The sequence below is a fragment of the Myiozetetes cayanensis genome, unplaced genomic scaffold (genome assembly GCF_022539395.1).
Source record: "Myiozetetes cayanensis isolate MyiCay16 unplaced genomic scaffold, myiCay2020 scf122, whole genome shotgun sequence".
Taxonomy (NCBI): domain Eukaryota; kingdom Metazoa; phylum Chordata; class Aves; order Passeriformes; family Tyrannidae; genus Myiozetetes; species Myiozetetes cayanensis.
Genome location: NW_026086849.1, coordinates 34,553 through 54,603, shown reverse-complemented (window position 1 = coordinate 54,603; position 20,051 = coordinate 34,553). Strand labels below are relative to the sequence as shown.

Here is a 20,051-nt window from a genome sequence, read left to right as displayed (position 1 = left end):
AGGCTCACAAAGATAGCGGGCATCCTCACAAAAGGCACCATTGTCCTTCATGCAAAACTTGAGAACACTGAGAGCAAGAGCCACCTGCATTTTTATCCAATTAGCTGTTGACATCTACCTGGGTCAGTGTGACCAGCACGACCCAGCTAGAGGCCTTCAGTCCCTCCCCCTGTTATGTAAGCATAACCCCTCAGCGCATGCGTGAGAACTTTGGAATTTCCCTATCGCATGCACTATTTCACTCAAGAGGTCTTGTCTATTTGGGTCTGGGGGCTTAACTTCATCTTCTCCTCTTTAACTTCTCCTTCACATGTCCTCTACAGACAATGAGCCAATTACAGAACACCAATAAAAACAGTTTATACGGGTTCTTAAATGTTAATAAAGGGAGTCCAAGCCCCAATGAGTTTTATCATGTTCTGTTTTTACAAATTGCCATACTAATTTTTCTGGTAATACTAATTGGTCTGTTTTTAGTTGATGCCACCCATTGTCTAACAGCTTCCCTCCATTTTTATGTATACAGTTATAATCTGATTCTTGATACTCTGCTTGTTTGTCTGTATCTAGCTTTTCTGGCACTAAGGCTGCTACTGGTAGTTCCTCACCTCTTGCAGCAGCTAACTTAACTTCTGCATCAGCTTTCCTGATTCCTATTGGTGGGACAGTGTTACCTTTCGGGTGCCCTCGGCAGTGAATAATTACGCCTCCTGGGAAATGGGGAGCTCCTCTTTTTTTCTCTTGTCTCCTGGGAAATGGGTGGAGGAGTTCAGGCTTGCTTCTTTTTGTTGTTTCTCTCCCCCTCTCTCTCTCCCCTTTCACAGTGTGTGTGTGGGGGGGAGGGAAACCCATTTTTTTTTGTTTCTTCAACACACCCCAGAGGGTGTTACCCCCATGTGGCAACGACCAGTGATTCCACAGCACCCCCTGTTGGCCAATATCAAGAACTGCAAGCTCTGCATTTTCAGTGATCCAACAGCGCCACCTGGTGACTGGCACAGGGCACTACAAGCTATGTTTCTCAGGTGACCCAATGGCACTTCCTGCTGACTGTGGTTAGAATTGTGCTAAAGGGCACCATCTGAACTGTTTACTTTTTTTTTCTTTCCTTGTTTATTGGGGTTTTTTTTAAAGAGGATTATTTGTGGGTATAGGAGTATTTTTTGTTGTTTTGCTTATTTTCTTTCATTGTTTCTGCTAATACACAAATACCTTTTAATAAAGGGTTGTTATTTTTCCTTTTCCATAATTTTTTTTTCCCTCATTTGGAACCTCTCAATTTCGGATTTACAATTGCTTAGAGGGAGGAGTTTGGGTATTAACTCATCCTCAGCAAAACACCTGTGTCTCATTTAAAGTGGGACACCCTCTTTCCTTCCCCAATTATCTTATCCCTTTTTTCCCCAGTTCCTCCTAACCTCCACAAATCTTCCATCAGGATGGGTTCAGCTTTATGTTGATGCTGTGCAACCCCATGGAATCAAGAAACCCCTGTGAAACTGCAGAACCTCCTGCAATTATGGGGCCATTGTGACCCTGGGGAAACCCACGGAATCAAGAGGTCACTGTGACACTGCAGGGCCCCCTGGAGCCAAAGGAACCCAGGGACAGTGGGCAACCTTCTGAAATAAAGGGGTCATTGTGATACTGCAGAAACACATGGAATCAGGAGGCCTCTTGGAAACAAAGAAACCCTGGGCCACAGTGGAATTGCATGAGATTAAGAGGCCACTGTGACACTGGGGAACCTCATGGAAGAAAAGGAATCCAGGGACACTGTGGAATTTAATGGAATCAAGGGGCACTTGTGACACTACAAGGCCTTATGGATCCAAAAGAACCCAGGGAAATTGTGGAATCTGGTGGAACCAAGGGACATGCAGGGCCTCATGGAACAAAATGAACCCTGAGACATTTTGGAAACTCATGGGGAAAAAAAGGACCATTGTGACACGGCAAGGCCCCATGGAAACAAAGGAACACAGGGACACTGCAATCTGGTGGAAACAAGGGGCATGTGGGGCCTCATGGAAGAAAAGGACCTCTGAGGCATTTCAGAGCCTCATGGAACCAAGGGGCCATTATACCTCCCCAGAACTCCATGGAATCAAGCAGAGCTGCTGCCTCCCCCCTGCCACCACACAGACCAGAGTCGCCGGCTCTGCCCCACTTGGACACCTCTGGAGTCAGAGTGTTCTTGGGCAGCACAACTTAGCTCAGACCAGAGAGTTTCCCAGATTTTGCTTTGCCCCTTCTTTTCCCCAAGGACAACCTCTTTCCATGGCCCCTCTTCTCATACAGGCTGTCCTGTTCTTCTCTTGACACATCCCATCTGCCCACAGAGCCTATCCCCAGGGGAACACGTCTATGCTGGCCTGAGCAGCCCTTCCTGCACCCCTTGCCCATGCTCCCCACAGCCTCCAAGCTGGGGGGGGGACTGGGGCCATGGGGCCCTCTGTTGGGCTGTGCTGCTCAAGCTGGGAGGCAGAGCCAGTTGATGGTGCTCTCTGCCACTGACCATCTCCAACAGATGCTGTTGTGTGGCCATGGAGGGTGCTCAGAGGGGCCCTGCCTTGTTCCAAAGCTGGGACATGGCTTTGGGGACTGGTCTTGATTGACCTGTGCAAGTTCGCTGAGGGAAAGAGAAGTCACTTGCAAGAGTTTTCCCTGTACCTGTTGTGTCCCTTGGGGTTGCGGAGCTCTCCTTTACCAGTTCCCAGCAAGATTTAGTTCTTTAGCTCTGTGTGACTACACCCTGGGCAGGATTCTGCTCCAGAACTCCATTCACTGCTTACTGTATGGGACAGGTTGTCCCTGCAGATCCTCTGTGCTCTCCTGCAGTTCCTCATTTCCTACAGACAAGTCCTCACCTGCCATCAGAGCCAGCACAAGCTGCAGAGCCCCAGGTAGGTGACTTGGAGACCATTTGTCATCTCTATTGGTCCTCGGCCACCAACACACAAAATCTGACCCAGCCCTCAGTCCCTGAAGTCCCAGCGCGTCCCTGACCTCCCTGCACTGTCTCCATGGAGAAACAAGCAAAGTAACAAGACTTTGCATAGGCTATTCCTTGAACTTCTTCTCCTCCATACCAGTGTTGGCAAAAGAGCTTCAGGTAGTGCCTGAAGGGGAACTGCTTTGCTGATGGAAGTGCTGTTGTGGAGCCCAGCCCTGTCCCAGCAGTGCCCAGGGCCTGTCCCTGCCCGTGATCACAGGGTTGACACACAGCAGGACAGTGACTGAACTGCCAGAGGACTCAGACCTTGGACATGGAATGAAAAGGAGAGGGTGGGAGTGCAAAGAGAGCAGCTCTGAAAAGACCCAGTTCTGGTGCTCCCTGGCAGAGGTGGGACTCTTTTCTCCTCCACATCTGCAAACATGGAAATGCCCTCCAGCTTCGAAGGAGGTCTTGGAGGAAGGATCTGGAAAAAAGAATTCAAGTCCTTTATTATACTCAGAGATTGTGATTCCTCATGTACAGAATAACAAAGGCAGGATGTTTGACAAAGAAGTTGCGGCAGGAACTTTTATTTTGTTTAAATGCACACAGAGAATGATTCCTCATTTACACAATTGTGGGTCAAAATAAAGAGGTGGAGAGTGAATTAGGTATGCGATAAAGAACAAATTTCTGTGTTAACAACATTAAACGAGGAAAAAATATAGGAAAATTCCCCCACCCCTACAAGTATCAAAAGCTTTAGAAGGCAGGTTGGGCCAGTAAAGGGTTACACAGTGAGTGTTCTGCTGAAGAAAAGAGGCAGCTTATTGCTTCTGAAAAGCATCCAGTCATCATTTTCCTCAGGGCATCCTTGAGCTCCTGGTTCCTCAGGCTGTAGATGAGGGGGTTCAGTGCTGGAGGCACCACTGAGTACAGAACTGACACAATCAGACAAATGGAAGGGGAGGACATGGACGAGGGCTTCAGGTAGGCAAATGTGCCAGTGCTGATAAACAGGGAAACCACGGTCAGGTGAGGGAGGCACGTGGAAAAGGGTTTGTGCCGTCCCTGCTCAGAGGGGATCCTCAGCACAGTCGTGAAGATCTGCACGTAGGAGAAAACAAAGAAAACAAAACAACCAAACACTAAACAGGCACTAACCCCAAGAAGCCCAAGTTCCCTGAGGTAGCCTGAGTGTGAGCAGGAGAGCTGGAGGATGTAGGGGATTTCACAGATGAACTGGCCCAGGGCATGGCCCTGGCACAGGGGCAGGGAAAATGTATTGGCTGTGTGCATCAGAGCATTGAGAAACCCAGTGGCCCAGGCAGTTGTTGCCATGTGGGCACAAGCCCTACTGCCCAGGAGGGTGCTGTAGTGCAGGGGTTTGCAGATGGACACGTAGTGGTCGTAGCACATGATGGTGAGGAGGAAAAACGCTGTTGAGATGATCATCATCATCATGGTTGGGCTTCACGAATGAAGATTTGAGAAGGGCTCTACCCACGCTTGCTACAAGTGCACTGATGGCTAAAAAGGCCAATGCGAGATAGACAAGTCCAGTTGCAGAAGGCACAGTAGAAAGACTCCCTAGATGATATCGACAAGATGCAATTCTTTCTGCGTTGTCTTTTCTCCTTGAGAGTGATCCTGCGTGTGTTCTCAGAAGAAGCAGCAGCGTTACAGATAGTGTGTCTCCAGGCCTCCCAATTGGAGGTCAGAGTAGACCAGTGGTGGTGATCAATATGGCCAAGGCTGAGATTGTTTCAGGGAGTCCTTGTATCTCCTCTTCGGGGCACGTCTCTTGCAGCAGCCAGTGGCAAGTTCACTATAGAGCACAATCTTAGGGAGGTGGTAGTCCTTCATCCTGGAGACGTGCCCTGCCCAACGCAGCTGTGTTCTCAGCAGCATGGCCTCAGTGCTCATGACTGCTGCCTGTTCAAGGACAGATGTGTTGGTCACATAATCTGTCCAGTGGATGTTTAGGATTGGACGGAGGCAGCGCTGATGGAAGCGTTCTAAAAGACACAAGTGGTGGCAGTAAATGACCCATGATTCAGACCCATATAAAAGAGTAGACAGTAGCTGAGATGAAGAACAGAAAGAAAAAGACCTGTGCAGCACATCCCGTGTAGGAGATGTCCCTGGTGTCCCAGAGGGAGTTGTGCATGGCTTTGGGGACAGTGGCGCAGATGTAGCCCAGGTCTGTGAGGGAGAGGTGGAGCAGGAAGAAGTCCCTGGGGGTGTGCAGGTGCTGGTCGCAGGCTACGTTGCTGAGGATGAGGCCATTGCCCAGGAGGGCAGCCAGGGAGATGCCCAGGAAGAGCCAGAAGTGCAGGAGCTGTGGCTCCCGCCTGTCTGCCAATGCCAGCAGGAGGAACTGGGCCATGGAGCTGCTGTTGCACATTTGCTCCTTCCTCAGAGTGTTTTGATCTGTTGAGGAGGAAAAGTCAATGCTTAGACCAGGCTGCTGCAGCCAAACATGACATGTCTCACAGCCACCCCACTCTCAGGCTCTCTCTCCTCAATCAGACCTCCCTGCACCTCCCTCCCCTGAGCTCTGGCTTTTGCTGGTTGAGGGGGGACCATTGGAAGCAGTAACGCTGTGATGGGCTCCCAAGGACTCCTTCTTGCTCTGCTTGGAGAGGGAACTTGGAATGCAGGGTGATCTTTGATTAAATTTACTCACCTCAAAGAGCTTCTCAGCTTTGCTGTTTGCAATTTGCCCAAATGAAGGACCAAGCTGAGGGAATTCTTTGTTTGTTCTCCTGGTTGCACCTGCCACAGTTAGGAGTGTTTGTGGATGCTTGAAATCCCTGACATTTCTATTGCACTTCAGGTCAAGTCTTGTGGATTCTGCGGGGCACAAGGGCGGTCCCTCAGTGCAGAGAGAAGAGTTGCTCTGCCCATCAGTCCTGTGCTCAGCTGCCCTGTGCTGGCAGCTTGGAGCTGGGTGAGCATCAGACTCAACTGTTCCCCTACAAAGAAAATGCACAGATCTCCAGGAATCCATGTCCAAAGAACAGACTGGCACACTCCTCACCTTTTCATCACTCCCCTCCCAGAGTGAGACACAAAATGCTCATTGCAGTTGCCCAGAGCATTTCTATGGAATTAGCACTGAGGAATTTTCTCCATGGGGATCCTGTGCATGACGAAGATACTATGGCAGAGCTGTTCCCTTCTGGAGGGCACCTGCAGCCCTGCAGGACACCCCGGGAAACAACTGAATACCCTGAAGTTGCCTGGAGGGTACTTGGGCACTTTACTCCCACAGACACATCCCCACAGAAGCACCCAAATGGTTTGTGTCTGGACAGGAATCTGTCTCCCCCTCCCCCCCAAACCACACACCGGCTCAGAAAACCCAAGGGTGAGAAGAAGGACAGCCTAGGCAGCAGGGGATGGCAGGGAAATGCCCGAGTGCTGCTGCCAAGGGAGGAGGGACACCTAGAGACAGATGGAAATCAGGACCTTGTCCTTGCCTGGGCTCTGACAGCTGCAGGGCAATGCACAGACCAGACAGTAGCTGCTCAGGGAAGGTGTCTGTGCCACAGGGACAGTAGGGAGGGGCCCACATCCCCCTGTCCAGCATTTCTGGCAGCAGCTCCCTCTCCCTCCCTGCCTTTCTCTGTGTGAGGAGCTGTTCTTGCCAGCAGCCCCTCCCTGTGCCCAGCTCAGCTCCCTGCCAGTGCTCCCAGTGCCCATCCCCAGTCCAGTGCCCAGGGGCATCTCTGCCTGGGCAGGGGCTGCAGAGCAGATCCCAGACACCCTGAGTTGGCTGGGAAGGGGGAGGTGTTCTGAGTGGATGTGCTTCCTGAAAAGGGCCCCTGGAAATGGCAGGAGGTCGAGCTGAAGCTGGGAGGAGCCCTGACCCTGCAGCTGAAGGGCCCTGCCCAGCCCTGCCCTGCCCTGCCATGAGGGGTCACTCCTTCCACCAACACATTTTCCCTGCAGGGCCGTGGCAGCTCCTTGGCCGGGCTGAGAGCTGCCCCTGGCAGGTAGCAGAGTCCCTGTCCCAGCACACACTGCCCTGGGGGGCAGGACCCTGCTCTGCCCCACAGCCCTGGGCACCCCTGGTTGCACCCCCACCTTCCCACCCCACAGCCAGCCCTGGCACAGGGAACCTTCTTGCCCTGTGCCTCTGATGGGGCAGCAGCAAGTCCTGCTCTGGAGCAGCTTCTCCTGCTGCACCCCAGCAAATCCAGCAGAGCCATCCTGACAGGTCCTGTCAGGGCTAGCATGCGGCAGGTGGAAGAGGCACTTGCAGGAACTCACCTGCACTGCTCTGCAGCCAGAGCCTTACCGTGGCAAAGGGTTGTCAAGGTTCCTCTCCTGAGGAGCTCTGCCCTGTCCTCCCACCCCAGGATACCTTTCACCTCCTTCTCCTGTCTGCCCTTGCTGCCTGAAGCTCCTGTCCTGCTCTGCCATAGGGCCACTTCCTCTGCACTGCAGGAACTATGAGAGTCCTTCTGAAAGATCCTACAAGCTTTAGGAGATCCCTTCAGGAAGGGAAGTTTGTTTCCTACAGCCAGAGAATTCTTCATTCAAATCCTGTGAAGGTTTCTCCCATAGTGAGAGCTCAGTCCCCTCCCAGACCAGGCTGCCCCTCCGTCTCCCTTCCCTCCTGTGCCCTCAGTGCCTGCACGCAATGCCCTCAGCCCTGATGGGCTGTGCAGAGGAGCTACTCCTGGGCAGCGTTGTCTCTTTGAAGCTCTTCTTGGTTGCCAGGAGCCCAGCCCAGCCCATCTCAGCAGTTCAGCAACAGCCCCAGGGAACCCTTTCTCTGCCCCTCTGGGCTCCCTCCATGTGTCCCTGGGGCTCCAGGGGAACCTGCTGGGACACAGATGAAGGAAATAATGATGTTCCTTCTCTCAACTGGCCACAGACACTTCTTTCAGCAGTGTTATTTCTCCAAACAGACACAAAGTGAAGTCCAAGATTCCCCTTTTCATGTCCCATCATTAGACAGGAAACCCAGACAGTTCCCTGGAGGGATCTCCTTCCCCTCCACTGAGTGAAGGGACTCAGCTGAGTCAACAGAGGTGTCTCATTGTGGCTCTGCAGACCTGGGGCCAGAAGGACACTCAGCTCCCTCCACAACCCCCATGGGGTGGGATTCTTCCTGCCCCAGTTCAGTGGGCACAAAACAGGCACCTGCAGGTTACTCCTTGTCCCAGTTCCCATGGGAATGAATGAAGACCAAAGCCATGAGTAACCTGCTGGGACACAAACCCCTGGTTCCTTCTGAGGGGCCAGAGGTGACTGAGATTCCTGTTGGGAACTGCAGGGTCCAATGGAGCAGTTCATAGGGACAGGGCAGCAGCTTTGGGATCTTCTTGGAGGCTGCTGGGACATTGCTTTGGCCAACTCAAGTGGTAGATGGTGCCCGCATGTAGGACAGGGGAACCTGTCACTGTTCCTTCTGCCCAAGGCAGCCCATAGAGGTGCTCAGGTGACCCATTTGGTCAGGTGGCACAGGGAGAGAGGTCTATCTCCTGTTCTTTATCAGAGGTATTTTCTACATGTGCTCAGAGTACAATGGCAGTTGTCTCAAGGACATCCCTTCAATGCTGAAGCTAATTCAGGGCAGCTGACTCTGGACTGAACAGCCAAACAGGGGCCTGTAGTGCCAGGGGAGGTGCCAGGGTTGTCCAGCACAAGTGCAGCAGCTGCCATGGACAGCACAGGACCTGTGCAGGAACCCCATCCCCATTCAGAGCACTTGTGTAACAGGCACCACCCAGGGCTTCTCAGACACAGTCGGTGCCTTTGGGAACGTGACTGAATGCCAGCACTGCAGGGACACAAAGGCTGTCCCTGCTCTACCCACTCAAGGCCGCGTCATGCACGAGTCCAAAGCACATCACCCCAGGGTGTCCACACTTGTTTCCTCACTCTGCTGCCTCTTCTCTGCCCCAACATTTGCTGACCTCTTCATGGATCAGGCCTGGGATTTTCCCCCTGTGCCTGAGTCACAGCATATCCACAGCCAAGGACATTGTTGTACCAGTTATTAATATAAAAAGTAATGAGTCCCATAGGGACCATGGCGACACCAATGTGGTGTGTAACGAAAAGCAACGTTTATTCAAGGAGCCACAACTTATATAACAGTTTCAAATGCTGACACGTCACAACAGGTGACCTTATCAGCCAATCCCATACAAGCATTTCACTGAGCATGTGTGACAGAGTACTTACAAACTACAACTCCCAGGATGCTTTGCAGCACCTGGTGTGACTAGACCCCACAATTCCCCCATTTTTATTAATAACAAGATACAAAACAGTGCAAATTCAAAAAAACAGTGCAATTCTTAACAATTTTTTAACAAAACATTTTTCACTTGACATAGTAAACTTAGTTCTTACTTAAACCTTATTTACCTAAGAGTTTTATGCAATAACAAAACTTTATTAATCAAAAACCTTATGCAATTGGGTAGAATAAAAACTTTTATTATCTGAGGGTCTACATATAATTGGGGAGAACTTACTTTATTAAAATACAAAAAAGGTTTAGGGGAGGAATATTATGTCCTGAGTTCTTTTTTAAGGTGATGTATTAGAGGTAGTGTTTGTTGTGTGAGTGTGCTTGTTTCAGATATATGGCATAAGTTGCATATGGTTCTCATACATTCATACATCCATACAATCTCTCTCTCACTCATTTGGGTGGCCACCCCCATTCGCTCTTCATTCATGCATACCTGTAATCTTTATTTTGTTTTCATATTCCAGCTATACGATTTAGACTTTTATGTAGTGTTTGGTCACAAGGTTGTTAGTTTGTCATTTTTGGTATTTATGCTCAACAACTGCACTTGCTCCAAAGAGGAACTGGTACAAGGAGTATATAGACTTAACAATTTTTAAATGAAATCTGTTTGATTCAGCACTTACTTAATCACATGCATATTCTCACCCTCTACTCCCCCTTTTTTGTTGTGAATACTGAAAGTTAATGAATTCAAAGGTATAATACTGGTAAGTAGCGTGCACATTCCTGAGTGTGTACTTAGAAAAATGAATAGGTAGGTTACTATTACAATCTGTTAATTAATAACAATAGAAATTCTTAAAGATGCTAATTACATTAATTAAACAAGATAGTTACAAACTTAAACTTATCTAGATACATTTAAGAACTTAACAATTTTAAACAACACAGTAAATGTTACTATTAGTAATTTAAACAAAGCTACAGGGAAATTAGAAACTTAAAAATGTATTAACAAGGTAATGTTGAATTTTTCTCTCTTAACAATGTAAACACAAAACTAAAGACAGTTAATTAAATTATTTTAGACAAAAACATTTGTAATAATATCTAAAGACTTATGTGTAAAACATGTAAAAACAGCCAGTACTTTGAGTGTCTGTATAGCTTTGGCCCCGGCCTGGGCCCCTGCCCCCCTTACGGGGGAGGGGGGGGGGTGTTGTCACTGTTCACACTCCTGGAGGAGGTGGAGTCGCTGCGGCCATGGCCTGACCTGCTCACGGGGGGGACCACGCTGCTGGTCACTGCCACTGGGCCTCGGCTTGGCTCGGCTTGACTCGGCACTGTGCCGTCAGTTTCAGTTTTCACTGGGGTCGTACCACCGTCCCGGTGCAAATTCGCCTCACTGTCCACCGCAACGCCTACAGTCCCGCGGAGCCGCACGCAACTCCAATCTTGGCTTGTCTCACTGTGGCTGCCGAGCGCCCTGTCAGCCCCGCACTTCGTGCCCACCGCCGGCACCACTCTCCTCCCCAGTCCGCGGTACCCATGCACACTCCACGCGGTTACACACAACCAGGACCCACGCGCTGCTACCCATATTCCGTGCACCCCGAGACACCCCGGCCCCACTCCCTTACGCTGCTTGCTCTGGTTTGCTAATTCTGTGAGGGTTGTTACAGTAGCATGGAATTTCGCAAGCAGTTTCACTTTCGCTAATTTGAATTGCCACTTTTGGTTTTGTTTACAAACTTGCACCACAGTCCTGGTGCAAGCCCGCCCGGTCGCCCGTCTCCGGATCCCGCCACCACCATGGCTCGCGACCAGGTGTCCCCGCGGCGAGGGGGGGGGACCTGGTCCGTGGTCACTGTCCCCAACTTCGCGCCACGCACTTGGCAGTTACCACGCTCCCCATCTTTTTTAAACATCGCACCTTTGCCGCTTGCAGGCACAGCAACTGTTTCTTAGTTACCGGCTCCCAGCACAGATTATGTTCTATGCATGCCTTTAGCAGAGGCAGTCTACAAGATGACCACGGGAAAGGAAGAGAGGGCACCACTTCCTGCTCCCGATATGGGTAAGATGGCACTGCCCATGCTCCAGCGTGGTTTCCATGTGTCTGCAAGTTTGCAATGGCTTGGGGATTCAAAGTCTGTTCCCTTTTACCAGTCACACAATTTGTGACACGCACCTTCCTCCCGGAACCCACACATCCGTGAAAATTCAGCACAAATAGGCATATTCTAAGGTTTTTCTTCCGTGGTCTCAGCACCCCCCCCTTTCCACATTGTAGCACCACGTGGAGTCTTATGCCCGGTAATATTTGGGAAGATTTAAGGTTTCTTTCTGTGGACGAGTTCTCTTGCAAGGGTTTTAAAGTGTCCACTTTCTTTACTTTTGCTTTTTCTCTGTTTCTCCACCCCTCTTTCCAAGCAGTTTCACTAAGAACTGTAATCAACAATGTTATAGGTTACCAGTGATGCCTGAAATAAATTAAAGAGGCCAATTTACAATAATAAGTAAATTTATTAACAGTGCGCTGGGGGAGTCGTTTAGAACAGAAGAAAGTTCTCTCACGCCTCACCACCCCCCAAGCTCTCAAACTTCCCTTTTGTACCCTCCTGGCTCCTGTCTTCAGGTTTTTAGACATACTCAGTGCTTAGGTTCTTATTCATACATAGTCCGGGGCTTGTGTTTTCTGCACATGCTCCGTTCCGAGGTTTTTCCCCATACATGTTCCCAGGCTGTGTTCTCGGCATATGTGGGTCGGGGTCTTGTTTGTGGGTTGGGGTCTCCGTGATGAAGGCTTTTAGTCTTCCTCTGTGTCCGCAAAATGACCTCGTGCTTGGAACATGCGTATTTAGTAGGTATTTTCCTCCCTTACCAGGTTTATCAGTGCTCATTTATCACTTTGACTCCTTGTTAGAGAGTACATCCATGCCTTGGGCTTGTCGGCTGAGTTTTGCTAGTTGTGTTAACAGAGTGTAGTTAATTTATTACAGTGCCAGGCTGCCTCCCTTTATTATCAGACTTGGAAACAAACGGCAGCTTGTTAGAGGCATCTAACAGCTATGTGGGAATACACCCGGAAGTCACACATCAATGCCCTGAAGTTTCACTAAACCTAACCAAAATCTCTTCAAAGTATATGCAGTTTATTACAATCCCTCTTTTTTCTTTTTTTTTTTTTTTTAATTGACTCTGTCCGTGAAATCTCTCTAACACATCTTTTGCCCTTTGGAGAGTCAGAGTGTTTTCTCCGTCCCCAACCTGTTCGTATTGTGTTTGAAATACCAGCAGATGTGCTACCTCTAATCGTCCTTTTATAACAGCGATTAATCGATTAAAAATACATAGACCAAACGTCAAACCTATGATCAAGAGGATCAGGGGTCCCGCAATTGTGGATAACAAGGTAGATATCCAGGGGGAATAATTAAACATGGATTCATACCAACTTCGTTGCATCCCACGTTCCTTTTGTCATTTTTCTAGTCCTTCTCTCAGCTTAGACATCGTATCCCTAACCACGCCTGTATGATCTGCAAAAACACAGCATTCCTCCCGTGAAGCAGCACATAACCCTCCCTGTTGTAAGAACATTAAGTCTAGTCCCCGTCTATTTTGTAGTACAACTTCTGATAGGGATCTTACAGATTGTTCTAGGGCTGTCATCGTTTTTTCTATCCTAGCCAAATCTTCATCCACAACCTCTCTCAGGGATTGAAACTTGTGGTTTTGCTGTATGAGAGAGGATATTCCAGTTCCTGCCCCAACTGCTCCAATGGCCATAAAGGCTGCTACGGTGAATGTCGTGAAGGGTTCACGCTTTTGTAAATGATGAGACTGAGTGGATTGATAGTCATATACATAATTTTCAGGATGATAGATAAGTCTTGGCACAATAATCACCTGTATACAATACTCAGTATTCCCATCAAAGATTTTTAGGGACACACAAGGAGTAATGCCTGGTCGAGAACAAAGCCATTTGGCATTCTTATTAGGCAACAACCAATCTGCTGCTGTACCTTGTCCTTTTGGGTCTTTTTCAATAATTTTACACAGGTGTCATTTGTTGGTGGGGATATTACCTATACACCTTCCCACCCCTGATATTTGCAACATGGTCAAACCTTCACTCCATAAACATGTGGCTGGATTGGCACCATTAACTTTTGTAGCCTCAGTTGCAATCCCAATTGCTTCATAAAAAGGTGGTCTGATGTCATAACATAACCAACAGTGCTCGGTTATATTGGGGTTGGTAAAATTCAACACATGATAGCTAGTTTGTAATATGTTCCACAAGGGATTGACTTGTGGAGCAAGTGTTGAAACTTCCCCTTCTATTTGGGCATCCTGGTTAGAATTTGTGACCGAGATAACCCTAGGGGTAGAGGCAACTGGAGCCTTACCTTTTCTTATTTCTTTCACTATAGCTGGGTTCGGTCCAATGCCAGATGGTTCGTTACGTACTGGTTCCTTTTTTATTAAAATGCGTCCCCCCTTATCAGAGCAAGGACCTGGTTGCCAGTGTCTCACCCCCCACATTTTTCCAAGAATCCATCCTAAGTCTCCCGCATTTGTGATGTTTAAATACAAAAACTTACAATTTCCTCTATCTATTATCTCCCAGACCCTATCAATTTGAGGAGGTTGGCATCCAAAGGGTCCCCAAGTTACCGTTAAAAACTTGCCTTACCCCACGGTTGCTTTAACTATTGTAGGGGCAGATATCAGTAAAATTATCCAAATTTGGAGTGATGGTGGAACCCTCTGGGGAATACAAATCCGTACATGTGTCAATTCCCTTCTACACCCACTTGGAAGTGCATTCTGTCTCCCATTAGCACCTGCCAAGAGATCAGACGACTCACACTCCTGTTCTGACACGGTTCTGCTCCCACTGCCTACCCCGTTGCCTGAGGTAGCAGTGTTATTCATCTTCTGCGCAACAGTCGTGTTTCTCAGGGGCGAGTTCGCAGTCTGTTATGAGGCTTCTCAATCCTCAGCTTCCACAGAGGGGCTATACAGGCAGTTGTGCTACGTGAGAATATAAAACACTTGTAGGGTTAGATTCAAGAGGGGATATTTGGTGTAGTGTGGACTGCCCCTTCTAATATTCCCTCCACCCTTAGGGTTTATTTGTTTTTTGGTCCCTTCCCCTTCTGGGTTAAATCCACCAACACTCCTTACTTGGAAAATAATCTGTTTAGCTGATTCTCAAGCGAATCAAGGTTACAGGTGGGTTTCCTAGACACGCCACAAGTTAATCCTCTCCAAAGAATTGCTCCGAATTAGAAGACCTTGTTCCCTCATATATTCCCATTCATCTTCAAATATTTCCCAAGTTTGTGGAATCCCCAAATCCCTCCAGCAGTGGATTGTTGTCACATGCGAGACCCAGGGGAAACTTCACACACACCAATGATGTTCGGAAGCTCCATCCTTATTGGAAATTACACTTACTTTTATACAATTCAATAACTATCACATATTTGACTATTTAACCTATTATTGGTTACACACACAAAACACACACTGTTCACACGATTATTATTGGCTAGCTAACATATCTTATTTTCTAAATTCTTTTCCTTCTAAATCTAACTACAACGCTTCTATTCCCATGCCTCCTGGCAGGTTCAGCTTAAACTCCCTTCTGCAGGTGCTGTTTTTCTCATCCCTGTAGATGTCCAGTCTTTGTCATGTTCTGAAAACACTTAGTTCTTGAGACTCCTCAGATTCCCATCAGCTGGTTTACTCCTGCCTTAACCCAAAAGGTCTCTAATTCTCCTACATTTCCCCTTTTTTCTTTATTTATAACTTATATATTTTTTATTATTTTCGCAACTATTCCTTCTAAGCATTGCAGAATACATGGTACAAAAATTATAAAAAGTAGTATAACTATATCTATCATAACAGTCATTTTTACTAAATCATTAAGCAACACAAGTAACCTTGTTTTGACTATAGACAAAAGTCATTTTGATAGTTCTCATTTAACAGACTATTTAGTCAGTCTTGACCAGCATTAATTTGCAATTCTTTGATTCTTGTTTCTAATCTTCGAAGGTTAGTATGCATCAACTTACCATAATCAAATTTATATAATATATCCTCTTAAAATCTTGATACTTATAAAGTATTTTAAGTTTATATACATAGATATCTACACAGTTTTTTTCACTCATACAGGTTTTTTTTCAGTCATTCAAGAGGGTGGCCACCTCAATCACTCTTCACTTACACATAACTAGATTTTTTTTATATATATTTTTGCATTTTAACCACACATTTCAGATCCCAAGTATTACTGATTGTGTGCTTTTCAGTTTGTTATCTCTGGTAGTTATGTTTAGCAATAATTGCAGCCTGTCCTGAAGAGGAATCAATACAAAGAATATAAAGTTTAATCTAAATGAACAGTATTATCAGTCACAGACATGGAAATCCCTTTTTTTTTTTTTTTTTTTTTTTTTTTAGTTCAGTAGCTGCAGTTTCGGCAGCTTTGTCACACTGCTGAGAAAGTTGTGCTTGCAACACCATAATTTCTGAGCCTTGTAGTTCTGGGTTAACTCTAACTCTAGGACTCTTCACCGCAGGTGGCGGGGCCCGATTCTGTTAGGGAGTAGTGCGTCCCGCTTTGACCTGGAGCCCGCAGAGTCTCAGCTCTGCACTCGCCACGCGGTTGCAGTAACAGTGGCCCCACCTTTGCTCTGCTCACTTTGCGCTGGTCTCGCTTTGCTCTCAGCACGGTTTTGTATAGCTGTCTCGTTTTGTGCTGGTTCTTCCAGTTGTTTCCACTGTTAACAAAAAACTTATAAATCGTTCCTATTAATAGTTTAGTCAGTTTTAAGTGGTTATTGTAGCAGAAATAAATGAGAGAAGTTAAGTAATTTTGCAGAGGGTGTAAAAACAACAGACTCAGTCTGGGAACCCCATCTCGTCTGCCTGTTACTCTGGCAAGTCTAACGTGGGGTTCGAACCCACGACTTTAGCATTAAAAGTCTCTGAGCTAGTTGGGTTCCTGGTTCCGTCTGCTTAAGGCGACTGCAGCCGGCCTTGTTGTCCTCGGAAAGTAAACCTGGATAGGCACCGTGAACGAGATGTTGCTTTAACTTTCACAGTAGCAGCAAAAGTTTTAGGGAGCTCTTGCGTTTGAAAGGTTTCAGATACTACTCTCACACAAGTTTTTGTTTTTCAGTCTTAGAGTTAGTAATGTTTAATTCCGTGTTTTCTATTTGTGACTGTTGTGATGAAATTATAACTTGCAAAGCAAACATATTTTTGCCTCTTGTTTAATTTCATTAACATTGTTAAAAGTTCAAAGAATGTTGTTTATGGATTTTATGGACTTCTAGAGTGAATGGTCGTCATAGTGACTGATTGCCTCACTTCCCTGCTTCGGCTTGTCTTCAGCCTACTTTGCGTGGGGGGGGGAGGGAAGGTTTTCAATCATGATCTCAGCCGACCGATCTCAGCCGACCTCGGTCCTGGCCCTGGCCCGCAGAGCCGAGCCGTCCCGCCCCACCAGTGCTTGTCATGCAGCACTGATGCTTCGCTCTGCCGTTTCGCAGTGCCGCTTCGTTCTGCTCCTCTCTGTCCTTAGTGTTTTCCTCCCGCAGTGCCCGGGTGAGGGCCGAGTTATTAGCCCCCAGCTGCCGCCGCAGCTCCAGGCACTGCCGGGCCCTCAGCTCCGGCATCTCTGCCTTCGTTTTCACCTCAACTCCGATCTTTTTTGCTAAATATAGCATACATTTGAGCGTCGTTTGCTCAACTGTGGATACCGCATATCTCATGTTGTCTGCTGAATATTTGCAAGCTTGCACTCACCGCCTCTCTTTGGGCGCAGCCTCTCTCGGGTTCCTGACGCTGCGTTCCGCAGTTCGGCCAGCCAGCAGACACCTCGCCTTTTCGACACGGCAACAATCTTTCGGTACGAATATGTGCCGTCAATTCCCTGGCCTCCCGTATAGTCGAACTTTGTTCTTCTCACGAAATTCCTCACACGGGGAACCAGATGTTGTCACGTGCGAGACCCAGGGGAAACTTCACACACACCAATATGATGTTCATCCCTGTAGATGTCCAGTCTTTGTCATGTTCTCAAAACACTTAGTGCATGAGACTCCTCAGATTCCCATCAGCTGGTTTACTCCTGCCTTAACCCAAAAGGTCTCTAATTCTCCTACAGTGGATAGTAATTATTTCAACTTTCTCTAGTTCATATCCAGTCGGGAATCTACTTTCCCTACAAACCATGCAAAGTATATGACGAACTACAGAATAACAAAACCACTTTACCCCACATATTTGGCATTTACATTCCACCCAAGCATCATGTCTGTCGTGAGGATGACACAGACAAGGTATAATCCAAAAACTGTGATTTGGCACTGATATATCAGTTTCTACTTCACAGCAGAAAGGGAGGAATACAGGGTTACCCACTATACAATATATACCAGAGCCTCCTGTTTGATGTGGTATCCTTCCTGTAATCCACGGAGCCCAATCAGTATATATTAGAGTATTGTCAGACGATATTTGAAATCATTGATATAAATTACGCCTTACAGTTCTGTCAGTATTCATTCATTCCTTCTTTTTTTTAACACGAATTTTAGGCTTCCTGGAGTCCCTACCACTTCCCAGTTGTCTTCCCTTAGGGGTCCTTTGATCCGCAAGGCATGTGTCCACCCCTGTTCTGCAGTTCGGACAGCAGTTTCTGTAGTGATTAAAACAAGAAAAGGTCCTTCCCAATTGGGAGTGAGAGAGGCTTCTTTCCAAGTTTTTATTAACACCATATCCCCTGGTTTCACGGAATGCATAGATATATCTAATGGAGGTCTTTGTGTCACCATTCCTTTCACAGTTCTTCCCTTCTTTTCATTAATTGTATTATATATGGGTTGATGTTATTTTCATCTAGCATAGGGTGATTTGCCGGGCATTCCATGTCATATGGCATACTGTATAACATTTCAAATGGTGAGATCCCTGTGTCTGTTCAAGGTTGGGTTCTAATGTTTAGTAGGGTCATTGGCAAACATTTAACCCAAGACATTTTAGTTTCTGACATTAGTTTGGTCAATTGTTTCTTTATCTCCCCATTCATTCTTTCTACTCTGCCAGAACTTTGGGGGTGCCAGGGGATATGATACTCCCATTTAGTTCCAAAAGGGGCTAATGCTTCCTTCACTATTTTAGATATGAAGTGAGGGCCTCTGTCTGAGTCTATAGTTTCAATGTTTCCATATCGTGGCATAATATGTTCCAGGATCACTTTTACCACCGTATCAGCTGTTGCCCGGGTTCTAGGAAAGGTCTCTACATAATGAGTAAGATGATCTACTAATACTAATAAATGTTTATAACTGCCCACCTTAGGGAGATCGGTGAAATCTACTTGGATTTTTGCAAACGGTCTATGTACCAGGTCTCATCCCCCTGGGATGCGTCGCCTAAGATGCTACTTGTTAATTTTCTGACATGTCACACAACTCCTTACTACTCCCTTAGCTACATTATAGACTCCAATACACATATATTTAATTGCAAAGTGATCAACTAGTGCTTGAGTTCCCGTGTGTCTTACCATGCATGCTTTTCATTATTTTCCAGGTCAGTGCTTTAGGCAACACCTGTTGCCCATCAGGCAGTTCCCATCCCCCTGACTTCTCAATCACTCCCATTTCTTTGAGTTTCTCAGTTTCCTGTCTGGTAAACTGAGGTGTTAAATTTTTCTCTTGCCCTTTACTCTCCCTTAAATTGGTAGTAATGGTTAATAAGGCTGCAGCGTTAGCCTCTTGGTCAGCTAAGTTATTTCCCCGAATTTCAGGACTCATTCCTTTCTGGTGTCCCCTGACATGTACCACTGCTATTTGCTCAGGTCCTCTTATAGCTTGTAGAGTCCTTACAATAAGCTCTTCATGAATTAATCCCTTCCCCTGTGAGTTAATAAGTCCCCTTTCCTCCCAGATTTTTCCAAAAGTGTGTATAATTCCATATGCATACTTTGAATCCGTAAATATTGTGCCTTTTTTACCTCTCAGAATTTCTAATGTTCTTAGCACTGCATATAATTCACATGCCTGTGCTGACCAAGTAGGGCTAAGGGATCCAGATTCTTTTAATCTCAGCCTCTTATCATCAACTACAGTACATCCTGATCTCCTTTTCCCTTCTATTACTCGAGAAGATCCATCCACAAATAATTTCTCTCCCTCTTCTAACTCTGTTTCTTCCAGATCCGGTCTGATCTTAGTTTGTTCTTCGATTGCCTGGAGACAATCATGAGTTAAATCCTCTTCGGGACTCCCATATAAAAACTGTGCTGGATTCTGCAAGTTAGTTGTTCCGATTTCTAATTTGGGAGAATGTATTAATATTCCCTCATATTTTAGTAGTCTGGCATCAGTAATCCACTTTTCAGCCTTCTGCTGAAGCACTCCTCGAATGTTATGGGGGGAATAAACTTTTAATTCTCCCCCAAATGGTATTTTGTTTGCTTCTTCTATAATTAGAGTAACAGCTACCACTGCCTGCAAACAGGTAGGTCATCCCCTGCTAACCAGATCCAGTAATTTGGAAATATATCCCACCGGCTTTTTCTTTCCTGCCCATTCCTGAGTTAAAACTCCATATGCTGTCCCATCATCTGTGGCTACGAATAGATAAAAAGGTCTCTTCACATCAGGTAAACTTAAAACTGAAACATTCACCAAATCAGTTTTAAGGCACTCTAACTTTTCGTCATCTTCCTGAGGCCATTTTAATGATCCACCCGTAGTCAGTTTTTGGTATAAAAATCTCACCTTAGAACTATAATTTTCGATCCACTGTCTGCAGTATCCAAACAATCCCAACAGCTGCCTCACC

At 46.8% G+C, this 20,051-nt stretch overlaps 1 protein-coding gene across 1 annotated transcript; it reads right to left on the bottom strand.

Moving 5' to 3' along the window:
- Nucleotides 1-242: 242 nt before the first annotated feature.
- On the bottom strand, nucleotides 243-17,512 carry LOC126635953 (olfactory receptor 14A16-like). The gene is made up of 6 exons (XM_050307624.1): nucleotides 17,475-17,512; nucleotides 17,004-17,173; nucleotides 16,702-16,911; nucleotides 5,021-5,158; nucleotides 3,857-4,377; nucleotides 243-317 (listed from the first exon to the last, which is right to left on the bottom strand). The coding sequence occupies exons 1-6, from the start codon at nucleotides 17,510-17,512 to the stop codon at nucleotides 243-245; spliced, it is 1,152 nt and encodes a 383-aa protein (XP_050163581.1).
- Nucleotides 17,513-20,051: the final 2,539 nt, after the last annotated feature.